Raw genomic sequence first — 21,944 nt, 5'->3', positions numbered from 1 at the left:
CACTGCAGCCAGTACCGACATCTCCTAAATAACTAATTTAAACCTCTTTTTTTCCATGGCCTTTAAGAATGATGTAAAACACAATAATTCTTACAAGCTCTTCTCTTCCATTTAGCTTTTTCTGATTTGTATTGGTTTTATACACATTTGAAACACAAATATTAGACTGACCAAATATGTACATGGGTTTAATAATCCTTTTATGTGTGGAAAGCAAGAAAAAGCAGACTGCCATGTTTGCCCTCTGTTACTTGGAGGTGGCAGGGAACTTTTCAGGTATCTTTTTCTTACTGTTGTATCTTCCTCCAGGCAGACAGCTAAGCCTCACACAGCCAATCGCTCATTTTCTTGCTCCACCTGTCAGGGAGAGAGTGCCAGAATGATGCAAGTGAGAAAACTCATGGATTGGGATAAGGATGGTTTAATATGTAAAGCAAAAGCTGCATGTGAAAATAAAGCAAAACAAGGAATTCATCCAATACTTCCCATAGGCAGGCTGATACTCAGCCATTTCTAGAAAGTCATAGTTTGTAGCATGTAAGGGTTGCTTAGGAAGACAGGTATTGTAGCTCTGCACATCCCATATTCTTCTTTCCTCTAAGTTTTGTTGCTAAGCATAGCATCATGTGAAGTATCACAGAAACACATAATACCTTGGGCTAGAAGGGACCTTTAAGGTCATCGAGATAATATGCCTTTGTTTAACTGTATAAGCTTTCCCAGCTGTGTCTTCTCCCAGTATCCCCCTCATCCTACTATTACTGGCAAGAAAGTGTGACAAACAGCAAAGACTTTGATCCTGCGTAGGCACTATTCAGAAACAGCTAAGGCATTGGTGTTTCAATCATTTTTTGTAGTAAATCCAAAACACCACACCAAACAAGCTACTAAGAAGAAATTAACTCTATCCTAGTCAAAATGAGTTATCCCGCCTATAAGAAGTTAAGGTAGCTGTGGGAAAGAAAGTATGATTAGTTGAAAAGTAGTTTACCATTGATCTGTCAAAAGCTTTGGCTTCTTTTCCTTTCATCCTTTGGAATTCCAGACTTCATCCAGAAAACTGTCAAAGTTCACCTCTAACAAAGATTCCTTCTTTAAGGTTTTTCCTCAAGAGTAAAGGAAAAATCCTTTCTTATTTACCTCATGGAACTAAAGACATTCATATTTCTAAGCATTTCTCATCCTTTACATGTAATTTCTTCAGTTCTTGTCCAGCCTAGATTCTTTCTGCAGAGATAAAGGGATTTTTTTCATAAATTGCACTTCAAAGCACTGTATATTGTACCAGTTACCAAACCAATGGAGCTGGCCTCTCCATTGCAACTTGTTGTCCAGGTCCACATCTTTTCTTTTTCCTTTTTTTTTTTTTTTTTTTCCATTTCTATTGATGTGAAAAGCCACCGTAGAAACTTTGAAGAATAAATTAATAAGTCTGTTCTTCCTGATCTTAGTATCACAGAGGGTGACATTTCATTTTTCTTTTCACACTAGAGATTGTTAAGAAACCATGTGGAAACTCAAGCAGTAGTTGTTGTGTGTTGTGAATCATGTGTGCCCCGGTGGCACAAGTGGTAGGAATGCCGCGTTGCAACACCAGAGGCCCTGGGTTCAAATTCCCCCTGTGGCGCAAGTGATAGCAGTGCCGCTCTGCTACACAGGAGGCTCGAATGCCGGGGGGTTGGACTCGATGATCTCTAAGGTCCCTTCCAACCCGCACGAAACTATGATACTATGTTGATGATGTGTCTGTCTAGATTCAGTTCCACATAAAGATTTTTCATATCTCCTTGCAGTACTTTTAGATCTTTTAGTGGAACGTAGTATGTGAACTTTAGTCCTTTTTACTTTTTGTATACTGTATATAAGGATTGTATAGTGAGGTTTTTTCTAGAGTTAAATGAGTTCTGTTATAAACTGTGTGTAGAGATCTCAAGTGATAGTCTTTTAATAGATGTCAGATACACTTTAAAGCTACTCTCCTTTATTTCAGTAACATTTAAATTAATTCATACTGATTGAATAAATGTACATTGAGACTTGTTTCCTAATGAGGGCACATTTAGAGGAAAGGTTTTGCATCATTCTGATATCCTGTGGGTAATTATATTCTAATTATATGGTGGGGGGGAAAAGTCTATAACTCAGTACTGATCTTGTTCATTGGACCCAATTAATTACATGCACATAATGAAAGTTCATGATAAGGTTGACTGTCAGTGAGTTTAAAAATCTTTAACTCAATTGAATCCTAGCCTACCAAGAGTCCAGAATGAAATCATAACCAGGTTAAAATCTGAGTACTGGAATGAGATGAGTGAGTAGTGAAGAAAAAAATTAGTCTTTCTCTCTGATACCACTCTCCTACTCAGTCTACCTGCTTTATAATGCAGAAGGGGAAAACCGCTAGCATACCTTTTGGCTTCTTCATTTCATATCTTTACTGCATTTAGTAATAAATATATAGGATGTTCTATTTTATTATGTTATTTTATGTATATAAAGAAACGAATAGACTTTACTATTTCCAACCAAGACAGAAGTAGTTTTGTCTAATGACAGTTCATCTAATAAAAGCCGATGGATTGTATATATATTTCATTAAGTATGATTGTTTTGATTCCCCTATAACTAATGTGAATTTTAAAATGATTTATTTTTTTATTTAATTTCTATCATTGATTTTGTAAACTATAATTACAACTGTTAATTGTGGAGTAAAGAAAAAAAAAGAGGTAATCGTGGGATAAATTGTAAAACATAAAGTGCCTAAAAAGCAGTGTGAGCATTACTATACACAAGTTACCACTATCTCCATAGTAACAAGTTTGTTTCAAAGGGGGAGATTCTGGTGAAATATAGAAGGCAAGAAGTGAACAAAATTAAATTTTAAATTGGATAAATTTCCTTCTGTTTGATTTTTAACTTTATTTTCCAGCATTCTGGGTTGGTAAGAAGTTTGAAACTTCTTTCTTATAAGTGAATTTGTTTTGTTCTTTTGTCTAGTGGCAATAATGAAAGTATTTTAGGACAAAATCATATAAGCATGAATTTTATATATAAAACCACTGTATACACCATCTACATATATAATATAAAATATAAATATATAATCATAAATATAATTCAGTTGACCTCTTAAAATATACTTAGCTGTATGTTTTCATGGTGATAGCAAATTTTTCTGATTGGGGTTAGGATTTTGGTTTTTGTTGTTCAAGAACATAAAGAACAGTGTTCAAAAAATGTTCTGTTTATATTTAGTCCTATTTAGGCACATAATCATACAGCAAATGATGTTTTAGCCAAGCACTGTGCCTTTTGAAACAAAGCAATATACATTATGATCTATAGCTTCACACTTCTGTGATTTTTGTGTAAATATAGGAAGTGTGTTGTGTTGGAAAACAAACAAACAAACAAAAAACTAATACACTTTAAAGCTGAAAGTACTGTACAGTAGTTTTATTTCCCTAGAAGTATTTAGAGAGAATAAATAGCGGATACCTGTTCCATAATTTCAACATATAGATACTTTTTTCATGTCTGATAATATATTTTAGTGGTAGTAGTTGGTCACATAGGAAAGCATAAATGTACAGATAGTAAAAGGGAATGAGTGGTTCCTGGTTGAAAAATGAGCATTCCTTAATCTCTTTTCCTTTTTTTTTTTTTTTTAAATCCTGAAATGATTTTTTTCTCTTTTTGTTACAGTTGAGAACAGTGTTAACTCAGTTGAATCTAAGCTCCACACAGAGCACAAAATCAGTGTAGTGTGTAAGCATCTTTATGAACAGCCTGGTTCTTTCAATTTGAATACTAGCCTTGTGCTGAGTTTTTGAATGTACAAGATACCACAAAAACAAAACAAAAAAAGAAAAAACCTGCATGAATTTATATGCTTCTGCAGGTGTGTGTGTGTGTGTGTAAATTTTAATCTGGTTATGAATATTAGGTAATAGTTTAGCAATTGAAACAGATGAAAAAATTTATTTTTTTTTTTCCTTTTCAGTTGTGTATCATGTTGCAGATTCATTTCTCTGCAAATCTAAAACAGACGTGAAATATAATGGTGTGCTTATCTACACTAAGAGCTTTTTCATTTCTTTGAAGTCAAAAGGAAATTAATAATTGCCCTGGAGGAAAATGTATCTTCCTAACTAATTATCTGTTCGGCAAACACAGTTCAATGTTAAAATAATAAGATGCTGATAAACTGAAATGGCAGCCATTCAATCATTTTAATTTATATCTAGTTGCCTGCCTGCAACTCATTACTGTTGCCTGTCCCCGTGTTTATTTCTTACTTTCTCTCCTATTGGAGTGTTTTACACCCTTACCTGTATAGAATTATAGAATGTTTTAGTTTGAAAGGACCTTAAAGATCATCTACTTCCAACACCCCACTCAGCAATACCTCCCACTAGACCACATCACTTAAAGCCCCATCCAGCCTGGCCTTGAACACCTCTGGGAAGGTGTGTCCACAGCTTTTCTGGACAACATACTCATCACCCTCTGAGTAATATTCCATATTTGTCTTTTGTTTAGGCTGCAGTGAGGAGCCTTCTCCTCTTCAGGTTGAACAAATCAAATTCTCCCAGCCTGTCTGTGTAGGAGAGGTGCTACAGCCCTCTGATCATCTTTGTGGCCCTCCTCTGCACCCACTCCAGCAGCTCCATTCTTGTGCTGGGAACCATGGAGCTGAACTCAGTACTCCATATAGGGAGCGTCAAAAAGTCAGAGTGGAGGGAGGAGGACAATCTCTCTCTGCTGGCCACCCTTCTTTTGATGAACCTCAGGGACATTTGGCTTTCTGAGCTGCAGGTGCACAGTACTGGTTCATGTCAAACTTTTTATCCACCAGTGCCCCCAAGTCCTTCTCCATAGGGTTTTCTTTATCTGCTCATCACCCTGCCGTTATTCTTGTTTGAGATTGCCCTGACCCAATATAGTACCTTGTGCTAGTAAGTATATTTTCAATTATTATTTTTTTCCAACTCTGTCTCGGACAATGTATATTATTGCATACTATAGTACAAGTTCATTTAGGTTGCAGGTAAAATAATCAATTTTTGTTCTAATGTTGAGACACACTGATGCTTATACTGAATGGGCGCAAGACATCAGGCAAGTTTTCTTCAATGAGCTAAACGAACTAAGACAAACATGTAATACTTGGTAGTAATTTTGATGTGTGATTCTTTCCACCTTTATTGAAACATATTAAAAAAGTAATGTAATGTGTATATAAAGCTACTGTGTAACAGTTCCTTGTTGAGCACAGTCTTGTTCTGAATCAGAGAGTTTTAGAGGGTATTCTCAAATGACAGTCTCCATTCTAGAATTATCTTCCATATACTACCAGTAGTTGAAATATATATACATATACATCCTACAGATTGTGAGGTATAACATATGTGTGTGTATTCACACACACAGATATATAATTGCAGATGTGTTGATGTATATGTATATATAGATAAATAATTACAGATGCATCTAAATCATAGATGGATGAGTCATCAAATAGCTATTACAAATATATTGCAACTTAGGGTGTTCTTAGTTAGTTAATTTGTTGCTAGTTTCTGTTTTTCTGTTTTGTTTTGGTTTTTTTTGATTGATACAGCTTTGGTTCGGTTTGTTTTTTTTGGGGTTGTTTTTTTTTGGGGGGGGGGTGGAGGGAGGGGAGGGTTCATCTTTGGTTTTCAGGTTGTCTGATTCTCTTCAGATATTATATAACTGTGGACAGAAATTAAATGGAAGAGAATTTTTATTAGCAGACACTTGAATACAGGACAGATTTACAAAATGACAGTCTAGGAGTACTTGATCTAATATCTCTTTGCATACTAAAGCAGAAGTTTTGCATCTCTTGAAGACTCTCACTGAACAAGGTAGCTTTGTGGAATCGTGGACCAGCCCTTAAAGAGCACTAAACTTTATTTAAATTTATTTTAAAAGCACTAAATTTCAGTCTGGTATTCAAGTCATGTATTTATACTTCCATGACCTTTGTGCTGTAAACATTTGAGTATATTTTTGCATGGTATTCTATGGATTCCATCAAATCTTACATGTTCAGATTCCTCTCATCAGTATATCTTATGCATGCCTGTTCTGGGCTTTCAAGTACATACATCATCTGTAGGTGTATAGTATAAAAGTAATTATACTGAAATCATCTGATGTTTTCAGTAGGTATTTGACAAATTGTGTAATGATATAAACTATTCACTAATGGTTTTATAATCCTATTTAATGAATAAATTCTAAAAATATACTGTGATGTATGATCACAGTTGTTTTCAAAACAGTTAAGAAAACTCCAGATTTGTGCAAATTAAATAAGAGACAAGGTGTAAAAAAATAATTTTTGCTGTATAGGCGGTGGATGCCATGTCAGCTGATAAAATGTAAACAGATAATTAGTAAGCCACTAGTTACTATTCATCTGTTTTCTCTTGAGTTTCATATTTCTAAATGTCACTTTTGTGTAAAGGAAAAGACTGTTTATGCAAAGAAAAGGTGGAAATACTGTTTAGGCCTATTATATTTTATACTTTTTCTGCTTTAATAGAGAAAAGCTTTGTAAATAAGGTTCCTTACATTGAATGAGGTTTCAAAGACTTAGAAGATGTGATAAAAAGAGCATTTCCTAAGTACCAAGTACCTCATTTTATTTTATGAAGTAGAATAGTACTCAGGTTTCATAATGCTTTCAGCTATTGATAAAATGATCACATGTATTATTTCTGGAATATGAATTATATAATGTAAAACACTAGGGGAGTAATGCTTGAGCTTGTGCAAATATGTTGCAGTGGTGGGGTTGAAGTGCAGTGTTCATTGTTGAATACAACTGCTGCAAGGAACAGTTCCTTGTGAGAGCTCTTGCAGTGCCCCTTGCCATCTCAGCTGTTTGGTATTGCAGCCTAATCTTCTTTTTTTCCAACAGACGCTACCCACTTTAGGAGGTTTGCTCCCTGAGGTGCGTAACGGGAGGCATCCTTGTGCGCACAAATACTAACGGATCATGATAACGTACATTTGTCTTGCTAAAAGTGCATTTTGGGGCTGAACTAAAAATCTTAGGCATGGTGTTTCTGTGTTGTTGTTTGTAAGGCCCTTTCTCATCAATTCTTTAATTCTCATTTGGATTAGTGAAATACAGATACGACTGGGTAGCTGTTATCTGACAGTGCTCTCTGGAGCAGTTCTGAATCCTATAAGATCCATCTTCTCAGTTAATGGGTAGTGATCTCAATGTGGGAATTCAAGGGGAGAAAAGAGGGTGTGAGATGTGTCAAAATGGGTGGAAAATATTGCTTTGGTAAGTACTGTTTTGAAAGGTATTTGCTCTGACATATACCAAAAGAGCAGAAAAGTTCAAGTCTTTGAGCCATCAAAATGTACAATAGCTTCTAAAATGCTGTATTCAGTATCTCCGTCAACCTCATGCATGTACACTAAACAAAGTCATTCACAGATGCATTATTCATTTTGTATGCTTCAATTAGAAAAGATATTAAATACAGCACAGTTATGTCAGCATTTCTTATTTTGAAAAATAAATGCTTGCGTTTTTCAAACCATTTCTTCAGTGCATGTTAAATTTGTATTAATGTTGCTAGAAATTGTAGAATGTTATCCAAAGAAGGTTTTGTTAAAATATTATGACTCTATAAGAGAATAGCACTCCTTGGTTCCTGACAATCTTGGATATCTTTGTAATGTTACATTGAAGTTCCTGAAAGAAAGTTGATGGGGAATACTATATTTGTACTCACTTGGAAAAGTAGACCTTCAAGTATAGTGTCATGAAATATCCATGTTTGATTTTTTATAATACTTTACAGAGTTCTATATGAAGAATATGCCTTTTCCTTCAAATTGTGCAGAGTGTATGGCCTGTTTTTTGTGGCTACTGCTTAGGAGGAATTGTTTTAATCTGTAAGTCAAGCAATTGTTTTGCTTATGGAACAGGTAATGTAAATTACGGAAAGGATGTTGCTGTTGCAGCAGTCATAGAACCAAGGCCAAATGAGGCTATTTGCTGTCTGTCTCATGCTAGGACAAACAACAGTATCAAAAATTTATTTTAAAGTAATTGTTACTGGATTTTGATAAAAAATGATTGATAAGAGAAGTTTTGGTTATGGTGGTAATCATCTTTAATATAAAGACAGTTTTCAGCAGTGAATAAATACTTTTCCTCTGGGTAAAAGAAGATTTTTGATGCCACACTTCATAAGGTATCTTTTGAATCATGTTTTTTAAGCTCTTAACATACACATCCTCTATATGTCAAATCTGTTCCTTTCTGTTAACTTTGAACTGTCTAGACTTTTAAAAATCCTCTCTCCTTCTGTAATTTTTGTTCCGATCCGCAGTTTTATACTATTCATGTGTCTGCACTTCTGAAATCTGATTTAATTTCTGAATATTTTGCAACATCCAGTTTTGGCCTTGGCCTTATAAAATTAGATGATATAAAATTCAGTTTAAGGTGGTATACTCAATTTATATAAAGTGTGTTGACTTTTAAGAGTAGAGTTGTTTGAAACATCAAACTACTTTTTACATATGTAGCAAGTTATGAAGTTTCCTTCTCACTGAAGTTTCACGCTTTCTATCCGTAACACTAACCAATATCATTGTGCATTACAGTTTGTATTAGTTCACAAGCATTCTGTTTGGATGCCTTATTCTTGTTCTAGTTTCTAAAAATCATCAAGCACATAAACACAGAGCTGCTGAATTCTCAGACAGCATTCTGAAAGTTAGGGCTGAATTTCATTGCTTTAGTTGTTTCTACTGTTTTCTATGTAAAGCAATAATACTGTAGTCTAGATGCTTGTATCTCCTTTTGAAATGGCCAAGTTATTTGAAACATCCAAGAACTCTGTTAACTAACTTTTTAGATGTCTCCGTGTGTGGAGTCCCTCTTTTTTTTTTTTTTTTTTTTTTTTTTTTTTTCTTCCTGAAACATAGTTTTTTAGATCCCTTTTTTATAGGTAATCTAATTATAGAATCATAGGAGTAAGAAAGGACCTCTGGAGATCATCTGGTGCAGCCCCAAGATGCTAAAGCAGGTTCCCTAGAGTAGGTTGCATTGGAAAGTATCCAGATGGGTTTTGAATATCTCCAGAGAATGAAACTCCACAGCCTCTCTGTGTAGCTTGTTCCAGTCTCTGTCTAAGTAAAGAAGCTTTTCCTCATGTTCAATTGGTGCTTCATGTGTTCCAATCTGTGCACATTGCCCCTTTTTCTGTTGCTGAGCACCACTGAAAATAACTTGGCCCCATCCTCCTGATAACTACCTTTTAGATACTTATAAACATTGATAAGATCCCTTCTCAGTCTTCTCTGCTTTGGGCTAAACAGCCCCAGGTTTCTCAGCCTTTCCTCGTAAGGAAATTACTACTCCATTACTCCTCCAGATGTCATCTTTCTGAACCCTCTGGCTGTGCCTTCTTTAATTGTCTTTCTTGGCCACAATGGCATACTACTGGCTCATGGTCAACCTACTGTCCACCAGGGCACCCATAACCTTCTTCTGCAGAGCTCCTTTTCTAGCAGGTCAGCCCCCAATCTATACCAGTGCTTGCTTCCACCCCAGGTTTAAGACTCTAGATTTGCCCTTGTTGAACCTTGTTAACTTTCTCTCCACCCAACTCTTCTCTCGCCCTGGTCTTGCTGAATGGCTGTGCAGCCTTGTGGTGTGTCAGCCAGTCTTCCTAATTTGGTATCATCAGCATATTGCCCCAGTTCTGCAAAGCATCGGGCAACTGAAAACAGTCAGGGGTGACTTGGACCACTGTTTGATTGAGGATTTGTTTGAGCCTGGGTTGATGTTCAAATTTAAGGAAACCAACAATGATAGAAAAACAGTGCTGATCAACATATGTGTTATGCTGATGGTAGAAAGGCATAGTATCAAGCTAGGATGTATTCTGTTTCTCCCTTGAAATCTGTGTCATTGCTTCTTACCAGTTTAAACTGCTAGAGAAAAAGTGGCGTGCAATCCCTTAGGCTTTATCAGAGCTACCTGAGAGATAGATTTGGCCTGGTATGGAATGTAAATGGTTAACATTTCATGAATTATTTACAGAGGGCAACTGCAATGTTGCCCTTTATGTTCTTTGCTAGTGCAGCAGCTTTGTGCCAGCTCTTTCCCTTGGCAAGTTGAAAGCCCTCTCACTTTTGTAAAGTGAGGAGAGTGGCTGGAGAGTAGTCAGGATTGGTTTTACTGATTCTATTTGACAAACATCTGCTTGTCTTAATTTGTGGTGCATTTTTGGACAAACTAAAAGAACATGCTGGGTGCAGTTTATAAATAGGATAAATGAGATGCAAAGAACAAGGACAATTTTTGCTTTCAGAATTTTCTGAAATGACCTGACAAGAGTTGCAAATATGATGACAACAACACGAAAACTTCTAAGCGTTTTTCTTTCAAAAAACAATCTGATTGTGCTGTATATCACCATCAAAAGTTGACAGCTGTTTAGCATCTAATGTAGATTCAGAATTTCAGCTGGTTTCCTTCTGATACAAAATGTCTTTTTTTTTAAATACTTTAAAGTTTGTTTTTTTTTATATTTTAAAGGTTAGCCTCTTGAAGATAGATACTCAGATTATCATTGTACATTTGGAACAGGTATATTTTGCTGAAAATGGTGAAATACTGTTGAAACATCCAACAGTTCTTAGCAATTAGAGATTGTGAAAAGTAACCCATCTGTTAAATTATTACATTTTTGTATGATTGGTTTTAAGTTTCAGAATGCCAACCTAGTAATGTTGGATTATCTTTTCATATTGCATTAAATTGTATTGTGACTGCACATCTTCATCCATCTACTGCCTAGTCATTATGAAATGTCCAGGCAAATAGATAGATATTTTGTGAAGTGGACAGTCATCGTGTAGTAGCTAGAGATGTCATTGTAATTGAAGCAGAATCTGACATTACTCTCCAGTGAAAAGCATATAGGTATGATCTTAGTTGTTGTCTTATAGCATTATAAAATGTGTTTAATTGTTTAATTTTCTCTTTTTTTTTTTTTTCTTTTTCTGTTTTCTCCCCTGAAGGAAAGACAGGCAACAGTGAAAAAAGAAAAGGGCTGTTCTCAGCAAATGAACAAACTGGGAGAACGAAATAAAATGCAAAGAGCAAATTCCATCACTGTAGATGGACAAGGTCTTCAGGTGTGATTACTGGTATTTTAATTTTAAGAGATATGAGGACAACAATAGAGTAACCAATCTTTAAAGGGAAATGCTTCCTATGTGATAGTTTTTCTAATAATTCACTCTTACACATTAATAATAATAATAATAATAATAATAATAATAATAATAATAATAATAATAATAATAATAATAATAATAATAATAATAAGGTAAATTCTTCCATCTGTACAGGAATCTGTATGCAATTCCCCTGTTTCTCATATGATTAGTAGGATTTATTGGGATATTAAGCAGAGAGCAAATACTAGCTGTAAAGCACTTGTACTGTGAATAAAGTTGGATTTGATGATTTTAGTGTTTGTTATTCAATTTCCTTTTTTAAATTTATGTTATAAATCTATTACTTGGTTAGTCTTGATTCATCTCATTTGGACCTTTTAAGTGAAGGATGGATGGATTCAATTTCAAAGATGTTATTTATCCACGTATTGTCAAGTGTAGGGTATTTGTTACACCAAAATTCAAGGTGGAGAAAGGTAAAGTGATTTCAGTACTAGCAATATCTAGAAAAAAGATCAAATATATACATTTGTTTATTTATTTATTTATTTATTTGTTTGTTTGTTTGTTTGTTTTTGCTTAGAAGATAAGCCTCTGTGTGTGACTGATAAACTAACGTCATTGTATGGTCATTACTTAGAAGTGTACCAGAAGATCTGCCTGAACTGCTTGACTTCTTTCTGTTGAGATATGATCAGTTTTTAGTAAAGTCAGTGTTCGTGTATGTGATGATTCTTTATTTCCTCAGGAGTTAAATGATCATTGTGATCATTATGTGATAATCATTTTCTAAACATAGTAGACTGTTCTATTTTCCTTTTGATGTGCTACAACTGAGGTTCAGTAAAAATTATTCTATTATCATAGATGAAATACTGAATGCTTTATAATTATTTCATAATATAGACTACTTTGCCTGTATAGAAAGAAATAATGTTTCCTCTTTTTTTGGTTTGTGAGACATTTTCTTTATGACAACTCAAAGGGAAAAAAAGAAAGAAGGGTAAAACCTACAGAGCTCTGTTGATGACCTAGCATTATACTATGGCGGTCATTATTTGTGGCTCTCAGTTCTCTCTTCCTGTACTTGCTATCTTCATAGGCTGCATTAATTACTGTTCAGATGATTTGAGGTAGACGGAGCATAAGACTAAAAGGCTGGAGTATTTGCTAGCAGAATACTCAAGCTCTGTCAGACACAGTGTGAATAGTAGTTCTAATGGGATGATACTGGAAGTTAGATAATTTTGAGTATGCTTCTGGTGATCACAAATGTTCTACGTAAAAAAAGTATCTTTGAAATCTACTTTTGGTAGCAGTGTATCATTTTGATTTTTGATTTTACTTCTAGTGTTAGATTGCTTATGCTCATAGCTTGTTTTCTGCAATCATTCAAGTTGGTATTTCACACTCTTGCCATATGGAACCTGGGTTACAGTGCCCGATTGGTTCAAAATAGTAATCTCCTGGCACCACTATCTCTTGCATACACAACATTATTAAATTATTAAAATCCTCAGAATTTGTAATTGCATTTATTTATTTCTACGTTAACAAAGGATCATTTTACAATGATAGCATTAAAGATAATTCTGTAGTGATGTCTTTAATTTTCTCATCTTAGTGTAGTCATATCTCTCTGTTAACAAAATTGGTTTGGAGTAATAAGAATCCATCTTTGCACAAACAATTACAAGGCCTGCACTGGAAGTGATGCCTCCTATTTTATTATGTTGGCCCACGTTGTCAGAGGCAGATACTGGTGGTATGGCTGTAAAAATTGAGCCTTTCCTCCAGTATTCCCTTAAATTTTGTTGCCATGTGGTAGAATTCAGCGGAGTGGCAGTCTGACAGAATGGCATCTTACATGGAAGTGCATTTGAAGCAGAAAAAATGGCACCCATTGATATTCATCAACACTGAAGGTCTGTGGAGACCAAACAGTGGATGTGGGCACAGTGAAGTGGTGAGCAATGTGTTTCAGTAGTGCCAGCAGCAATGTGAACAACAAGCCATGCTCTGGACAGCCATGCATAGCTGTCCCTCAGTGAAATGGAGAGCAACTTGATAAACTCATCTGGACAATTTAGTGGATTACAACCATGGGAGTGTGTGTGGAGCTAAATATCTTCAGTACAATGGAAATGGTGGCAGTGTTGGAATATCACAGTTTGTGCCAAGTTGGTGCCACAGATTCTCACGTAGGAACAGAAGAAATTCTGTATACAAGTTTGTCAGGACCTGCTGAAGCAATACAAGATTGAAGATGACAGTTTCCTGGAGTGCATTATTCCCAGTGACAAGGTGTGATGTCACCACTGTGAGCCAGTCAAAACAGCTGTCCATCAAGAGGTGACATCATTCCCCGTCAAACCAAAAGATCAAGATGCATCTTTCAGTGGATTAAGTGACATATACTGTCTTTTGGGATAGGAAAGTTGTGATCCTTCTGCATTTCCTGAAACCCCAGACATACTATCAACTCTGACCACTACATTGCAACACTGGCTAAGATGAAGGCACATCAGTCAGGCCAGAGAAGAGAACAACTTTCATCTTGTAACATGATAATGCCAAGCCTCATATCAGTTTGGAGACCATGGACTGCACTGGCAATCTTTGCTAGCGTGTTCTTACACACCCACTGAATAGTCTGTATTTTACATCTTCTGACTTCCACTTTTCTGGTCCAATGCAAGATGTGCTATGTGGGCAACATTTTCATAGCAGCAAGGCCATAATAGCAGCTTTGAAACAGCTTGTCATTTCCGCTGGTACAGATTTATATGAATGCAGCATGCAGGCTCTTGTTCATTCCAGGTGAAAATGCATAGTTAATAATGGTGACTGTTGAAATAAATAGTGATTTGAAGCTGAGAATTTGTTCTATCAGATAGTATCATTGTGCTTTTTGTTGTAGTTTCTCTTGAAATAAATAGGAGGCATTACTTTCAGAGCAATCTCCTTAAATTTTTGATTGGTAACAGTAATCATAAGAAAACTAAATGGACTCCAAAGTATACCATAGTGAAAGACTGAGGTCTGTGAGACTGTTGAAGTTATGGTTGTTGTTTTTTGTTGTTTTTTTTCACTCACAGATTGTATAATTTTGAAACATTTCCACCATGAAAATAGAACCAAGTAGGCTTGTTCTCAAAATCTATAAGTCACTTGTCCAATTACTTCATAGAAGTTGCCTTTATATCCTTCTAGATTAAGGCCTGACAGTGTTCACTTATTCAGTCTAAAATTTTAATTGCATCATGTAAAAATCTACGTTATTTAGAAAAGCTTTCGGAAATTAATTGAAAGACATTATGTTAGAATTGAGCGGAATACAAACTAATTATTAGATTATTGTTTTTTGATGGTCTTTAACTTACCTGCAGTAGTGTAGTTAAGTTCTGAAATAAAGTATTTTTATTTTATATATGTTCAAATTTTAGTTTTTGTTGAGAAATTAATCGTGACCAATCCTTCCTTCCATCAGACAGCCGTGAGCAGATAACTTAGTGGCAGTGGAGATCTGCACAACTTAAAGACAATTAATCATAGTTAAGCACATTCATCTTGCTTCTTTGGAGCTAACCAGCATAATGATCAGGATTATTATTTCTAATTAGAGGAAGTAATAGATCATGTATAACCTTAGGACGAGTCTCATTAATTAACCTGCGTCCTAAGGGATTTCAGTGGGTAGTCCATCTCTGTCACAATGAACACCATTGGTTTACACTTAGTTCACAGGGACAAACATCACGGGAATTGGCTAAATAACTAAAATTGATTAAAACAGTAGATAAAAATTAAATATATGACAAACTTCACTATATCCTGTAATTTGATATATGTTTCTACATGTACCACTGTAGTGAAACAATCTACAGTGACAGAGGTTGGTTTTGTTCTTGGTTTAATTCCAGAGGTTGCTGGAGCTTTTCCTTATTATGTGTGAAATATTGGTTTAGAATTTGATCAATTATTTATAAAGTTATGGATGGAATTGACACTGTACTGCTGAACACATACTACTAAAAGAAAAGTGCTTTCAGATGTCTGTTTGACTATGTGCCTGTGTTTACAGGATGCCTGTAAGACATGTTGTGTTACTAAATTCTGTTTTGTGGAATATTCATTTGAAAAGATTTTTTTTGTTTGAGCAGTCATGATTAGTGATTTTGAGCAAGAACTTTAAATACATTATTTTGAAACAGAGAGCCTAAGCCTTATAATCTCTGTAGCTGATAAGTGTATGACTTTAGAGATGTTGGCTTTAAATTTTTAATATTCTTTTAAATGTTCTAGATGTGTAAGCCTTTTACATTCTTCACAGTCTGGTGCAGTGACAGTGAACACTTGGGTTTTATAGCATCTGAAATCATGATTATTACATTAAAGGAAGAAGTTTGTTTGTAAGCTATAGTTCGTCCTTCTTTTCTGTTTTCTTCAGTCATTTAAATTTTCCAGCTTTCTAAATTGTTTAGAAGAACTTATTACTATTCTGTTTGTTATATTTTTAAAGTGTGTATTATATCAAATATTGCAGTTTTCTTTCATTTATTAAAAAATAACAAACAACTATGTGGAGCTTAAGATTTCATCACTACATCTTCATAGTACAGTGTCAATTCCTCTTCTCACTGCAAAATGCAGTTTCTTCATAGCCTTTTTTCCTTACGATTTTTTTTTTTTTTTTTTTTTTTTTGGTCAGAATCAATCATGCATTTCTTAGATTTAAAGCTTTCTTCACTGTTGAGAAGATAGTGACAGTTATAACCTACATATAGCAGTATTGGTTTCAATGGAATTACAGGTTAACGTGACGTCACAGTTGTATAACAGAGACCTAGCATTAAATACATGTGCGCATTAAATACATGTGCGCATATATATATGTATTTAATTGTATTAATATGTATTACTTTGTTACAAATTACAAGTTTTATATATATATATATATATATATATATATATAAATTATTATAAATTGTAGAATTGCTGCCATAGTTTGCATTAAGCCTTTTGCTCTCTGCTGTAGGAAAAAAAAATAATGCAACACAGCATTAATGGGTGGCTGTGTTATTCCCTCCTTTTAGATCACTCCAGTTCCAGGCACTCACCCACTTTTAGTTTTTGTCAATCCTAAAAGTGGTGGAAAACAAGGAGAAAGGTAAGACTTATTCTTTCTCTCTCTTACTTTTTCTCTCTCTTCTAATTTCTGTAATGAGTTTAAAAATGATTTTTAAGGCTTTGTATATGAAAAGACATCCAAAATTTGAGCTTTATATAATTTTGTGCCTTAAATTTTGACATCTCATCACTCTGTTTAGAAGAGGTACAAACCAGCATACAATTAGAAATCGTACAGTTCAAAACTAGAACAAGCTCTAAGTTTAATTTAACATCAGGAATGTGAGTTATATTCCCTTTATTGTTTTCTGTGATTTGCATGCAAGTGTGTTGTTACACTTTAATTTCTATATTGTAACTTCTAAATCAGAATGATTTTCTATTAATCTCTATGATAATTGTACAGAAAGACCAAAAATTAGCATTTTGTTTTCTAATGTAGATGTAGTAAATCTAGGCTCTAATATCTCCACAATTTCCTATAGTGAAGAAACCTTTTTTTTTTTTTTTTTTTCTGTATGTACGGAGCCTTCTGACAATCCAACTGAAATGTAAAAGACAAATCACATAAGCTTTAAGACTAAATTTTATTTATGTCAGTAATTACATTGATTTGGATTCAAAATCCCAAAGTTAATGCTCAAAAGATAGTGTATCAGAGGTATGATGTAACAGAAGTAGGAAACACTTTCCTCCTATCCTATTCTTTAAACTCTGGCAGGAATGCTGAATTTTCAGTGATCTTCAGAATCACAAGTCCTAATAATATGGACTTTTTTGATTATCAAGCAAATCTCCAATATTATAGCCTAACTTGCAATGTCATTGCTATAACTTAAAGGATGAGTCTTGAAAAATGTTGGTCTTCTAGCCAAGATCAAGCTGAAGATGGCATGTAGGTACTGGGTTATGTGAATACCCAAAAGGAGGGATTCAGTATGTTTCTAAAGCTTTGAACAACTGAGCACTTTTGTCAAATTTTCCTACCAATTTACTACTGATTCTTTTAGACCACTTCTTTGAAATTCTTTCCTCCAACAAAGGGGAATAAAGAGTTGTTGTAGGACAATTTTCAAAGCACATCTAACCAAAACTGCACTCGAAGTCCTCCAAAAGAATATGCCAGAATCTAGAACTGGTTATCAATTCCCTATACTGGTATACCTGGATATCAACATTGTCAACAGTGCTCTTTATGTTGAAGACAGTTAATCCAAAAGGTGCACCATACCTACTTTTGCAATCATAAGAATACATTACAAGCCAACAGATGACCATAAAACATTCTTTTATCCAACGTAGCAATTGGTGGTCCTGGTAGGCAGCCAGGAACATTGTAGGGGTGATGCAGTAGCATTCAATTTGCCTTTTTTATAGTTCAAACAGGAAGTGACTAAATCAGGGATTCAGCCTGGAAGTATATAGGTGAGAAGTAGATTTGAAAGCTGTGCTTATTTTGTTATCACCTAGAAACAAGTTTCTTAAATACTGTTTCAACTCTTTCAGTCCCCAGCTCGGAGTTGGTCTCAAGTTCACTTTCTGAATTAACTTAATACATGAGGTGTGTCATGTAAAATTAGATGTTCACCAGCATAAAAGCAAATTTGAAACTTTTTCTCCACTCAGAATTCCCATTTCTATTCACAGATTATAGTCTGACACTCTCCAGTTTATTTTGATGCAGTTATTATTGGTGCCAAACTGACCATAGAGGTTATACAAATCTTACAAACAGAAAAAAAAAAAAAAAAAAAAAAAAAAAAAAAAGAAACAACAAAAATAGTTTCCAAAACAGACTGGGGTGGTGCGGGGATGGGGAAAAAAAAAAATAAAAAACAAAAAAAAAAACCCACTAATTTTTATAATTAGAAATTCATAATCTTGATTTATTGAAATCAAAGTGATTTTTCTGAGAACTGTTTCCCAGTCTTTATTTAGGATTTTCTGTATTTGAGGGATCATGATGAACTGAACTATGATTTCTAATTGACTTTCATTGAACACAGAAAGGTTACTGCAGATACTGTCAAGGCTCCAGTGTTCCCACAGTTCCCTGTATGAGATTTTGTGCCTTGCCATATGGTAACCCAACCCATTTCATTGCCCTTAGACTTACAGAGAGTGCATTAATCCATCTGACAACCAGTTGAATAAACGTACGCTTCTAAAAAGTACTCTTGCTTTTTTCTTTTGCGTATTTCTTTCCCTCCCCCCCTAAAAAGAAAATAATAAAATTTTATTTTTATATATATATATATATATATATATATATATATATATATATATATAAACGTAAAGGAAATGATTGAGGATTGCTTTAAAGAAACAGAGTTAAATGCTTTTGTTATGTTTTTTGAGTATTGAAACAGAGGTGTCATGAGAAAGGAACATGTGGAAGAAATGCATTCAGAACAGAGAATTACCTTCTCGACAATCCTATGTAAATTACCCTACTGATATGTTTTAAAACTTGAATTCTATTAGAAAACTGGAGTTTTGCAAAAGATATAGTGATAAATATGATGTTCTTATATAGGTTTCTCTTTTAAAAACTAATGGCATGATTTTCAGATATAATTTAAAAAAGAGTACTATGAAAATAATCCAGATGTACATTCTTCTAGATAGTTTAATATTATTGCCCATTACCTGAAATACAACTGAATTTAAACAAGTTTATTTTGGACTTTAACAGTTTAGTAGAATGTGTAATACGTATGTAACTGATAAACTAGAGCTGAAGTGTAATTTAATGTTTATTAAGGAGACATTTGCAAATTAGAATTGGTGAGCTTACAACTTTCATATACCACAGGTAGATTTTAATTGAAAATGAAGTTGGATAGGAGTTCAGCAAAACCAGTCAGCTATCTCCCTCAGGATAAATCACATTGTACCTTGTTTTCAGTGAATGCACATTTCTGAATGAACGCTACTTGGTTCATTTAGTCAGGGGAAAAACAACAACAACAACAACAACAACAAAAGAGTACATTCATTTCACCCCATACCCAACATTCCTATTTGCTGGAGTTAAGATCTAACAAATTAAGATAGTAGCATTCAATAGTTAGTGAATACAATGAATGTACTTAGTACCTCACTGACAAAATAGCTGATTTCAACAGAAATAATATACAACTGGCAACTAGTTATGGGTTGTACTGTTTCTGAACACTGCTATTGTTAAGGGTAGTGCTTCTCCCATAAGATAGCTAGCATCTAAATCATGCTGTTGTTTTGCCATACTCATTACTTTGTTTTCCCCTTCCCCATTTTCCAATTTATTTGCCTGACCAGCAGGTGAGTTTAAACAATTGTTTCCTTGACAAATGTGCGGTTGGATGCACTGGAGATCAGCTTCCGTACACTGACGTTTCCTGCTGACTCTACGTTCAGTGTCTGTGCAGTACAGGCTGATGTTGTCTTTGACCTTTGTTGTTTTCCAATAACTTTGGTTTAGAGTAGTTCTTTCCTCTGCCCTGTGATTAATCTGGATTTCTAATCTTTCATTTAGCACTGAGACAGTGTTTCAGCAGAAGCAGTTTCAAATGATCTTTCTGTAATGTTTTATATCTGGGGGAAATTGCCAGTATTCTTTTACTTTTGAGGCAGAGGCCTTGGCTTCTTTGCTTTCTTTCTGAAATGTCGCATTCCACAGTTTGCACAGAGCAGTACCATGGCCAGCTGTTCCTTCAGTGCAGTCAACTTTACTAACAATTCTGAATTACTAAATTACTAAATTAAATTAATAAATTGACCATTTCTTTTGTCTGTAAAGGAATTATTACTTCACAAGGTAGCTTAGTCTAACTCAGCCCAAGCAGTCAGAAGTATTTTCTCCAGCAGCAAAGCAGTTCCTGAATGAACCCATCCCTATTGGCCAGTCCTTCTGTAATTTTTTATTTTATTTTATTTTATTTTATTTTATTTTATTTTATTTTATTTTATTTTATTTTATTTTATTTTATTTTATTTATTTTTAAATCACCTCAGTTATGCTAATGAACAATTTAATGAGGTGTTGGGGGGAAGGGGGGAGCGAAGGGGGAGAATGATAACAAAGAAATTTTTCTAAGGATTTGAATTGTAGCTTGAATTTGTTAGTAGGTATGAAATAACACTATAAACAGTTAAAGAAACACACCTGTTTGGTAAACTATCATGGGTTCAGAACGAGCTGGAGGCCATAGTGGCCAGTGTCCATATAATAAGCCAGATTTGTTCATGATATTGCACTCCATCACACAGTGCTGTGTTGTAGCATTACCCACTGCCTCCTGGCTCTGTCTGAGCAAATTTTCAGTCACAAGATAACCATGTCTAGTTCCTTCCTTAAATATAGAAGCAACATGTCTATAGACAAGTCAGTGTAAGTAGACCTTTTTGGTACTGCAGACATAAAATTGGAAGGCTAAATCATTCTCCATTTACCAGCCTTGAATGTGTAACACTGTCAGATCTGGTTACTTTTTAGTACAGAGGCGAACTTTTATAGGCAGTTTCTTCTTTGGTGTCACTGGAGTGAACAATCAATTTACAATTTTTATGCAGACTACTGTACTTAAACGTGTTAAAATAACTTAGAGCACAATGTGTCATTTGCAGTGAGTCGTTACAGAGTGATTATCTGGTATTGATGTTCAGTTAGGACCTGTGGAAGGTATACAATGATTCAAAAATAATTCAGTGTAATCACTTTAACACTGCAGGTGGAATTCCAGGTTTTGGCTAGAGATACCTTGTTCCTTCTCTATTAGGAAGGCTGTTCTAGCATTTCACTGATATCTGACAACAGTACTGTAAGCTTGGGTCATGGCTACTATGTTTTGTAGCAGCTAACCTATAGAGAAATAACTCTTGACCCTTTAGAACTTCCTAACTATCCTGTTTAAGAACTCCTGGTCAACTTCAGGGGTTAAATTGGTTGCCTCTTTGACCAATTTAAATCCTGTATCACAGAGAAGCGGCTCACTCATGCTAACAACAACAACAACAACAAATCTGATTTAGTTGTCATCACCACTGTTGATAATAGTGTGCATGCTGGCAATTGAAACCAGTCATTTCACATTGACTTTTTCTGTTATCAATGGCATCAGGAATAAATTGTATTCAGTGTGTTTGGATGCAATGCTTTATGAAGAATATAATATATATTCATTCTGATATACCAAATAAATGAGAATTTAAGAAAATGTTCCTATTTGGCAGTTTAACAGATAATTATGAATTTGCTTGTATTCAGTATTGTAACATAGGTCTTCCACCTAGCCTGATAAATTATGCATTTCTTCAATATACACATATATGTTTCTCTTAGTGTGCACATAGATTGCGTCTAAGCAGTTTTGTTTTCTTGAATTTGAAACTGTCTAGTCATTTTTAAATAAATTCTGCTCCTTTTATTGTACTTAGGGCAGTAAATGGAAAGGGGGAGATCTTCCAAGGGGAAGGGATTTTTTTAATTATTATTGTTTTTAAACATTATTATATTAATTAGCTTGAGGCACATAAGTATTAAAATTAAAAGCAGAGACAATAATTCAATAATT

At 34.5% G+C, this 21,944-nt stretch overlaps 1 protein-coding gene across 8 annotated transcripts in view; it reads left to right on the top strand.

The window, feature by feature from the left end:
• Positions 1 to 21,944, top strand: part of DGKB (diacylglycerol kinase beta) — a 339,581-nt gene that overhangs the window by 105,996 nt on the left and 211,641 nt on the right. For 6 of the 8 annotated variants that reach the window (XM_015853622.2, XM_032443169.1, XM_015853620.2 and 3 more), the window contains 3 exons: positions 6,959 to 6,991; positions 11,098 to 11,214; positions 16,356 to 16,429. In XM_015853622.2, coding sequence (XP_015709108.1) covers positions 6,959 to 6,991; positions 11,098 to 11,214; positions 16,356 to 16,429 — 224 coding nt within the window. The remainder of the gene's footprint in view (positions 1 to 6,958; positions 6,992 to 11,097; positions 11,215 to 16,355; positions 16,430 to 21,944) is intronic. The other 2 variants (XM_015853625.2, XM_015853624.2) reach the window with 1 other exon arrangement.

The sequence above is a fragment of the Coturnix japonica genome, chromosome 2 (genome assembly GCF_001577835.2).
Source record: "Coturnix japonica isolate 7356 chromosome 2, Coturnix japonica 2.1, whole genome shotgun sequence".
NCBI lineage: Eukaryota > Metazoa > Chordata > Aves > Galliformes > Phasianidae > Coturnix > Coturnix japonica.
This window is presented reverse-complemented; position numbering and strand designations above follow the sequence as displayed.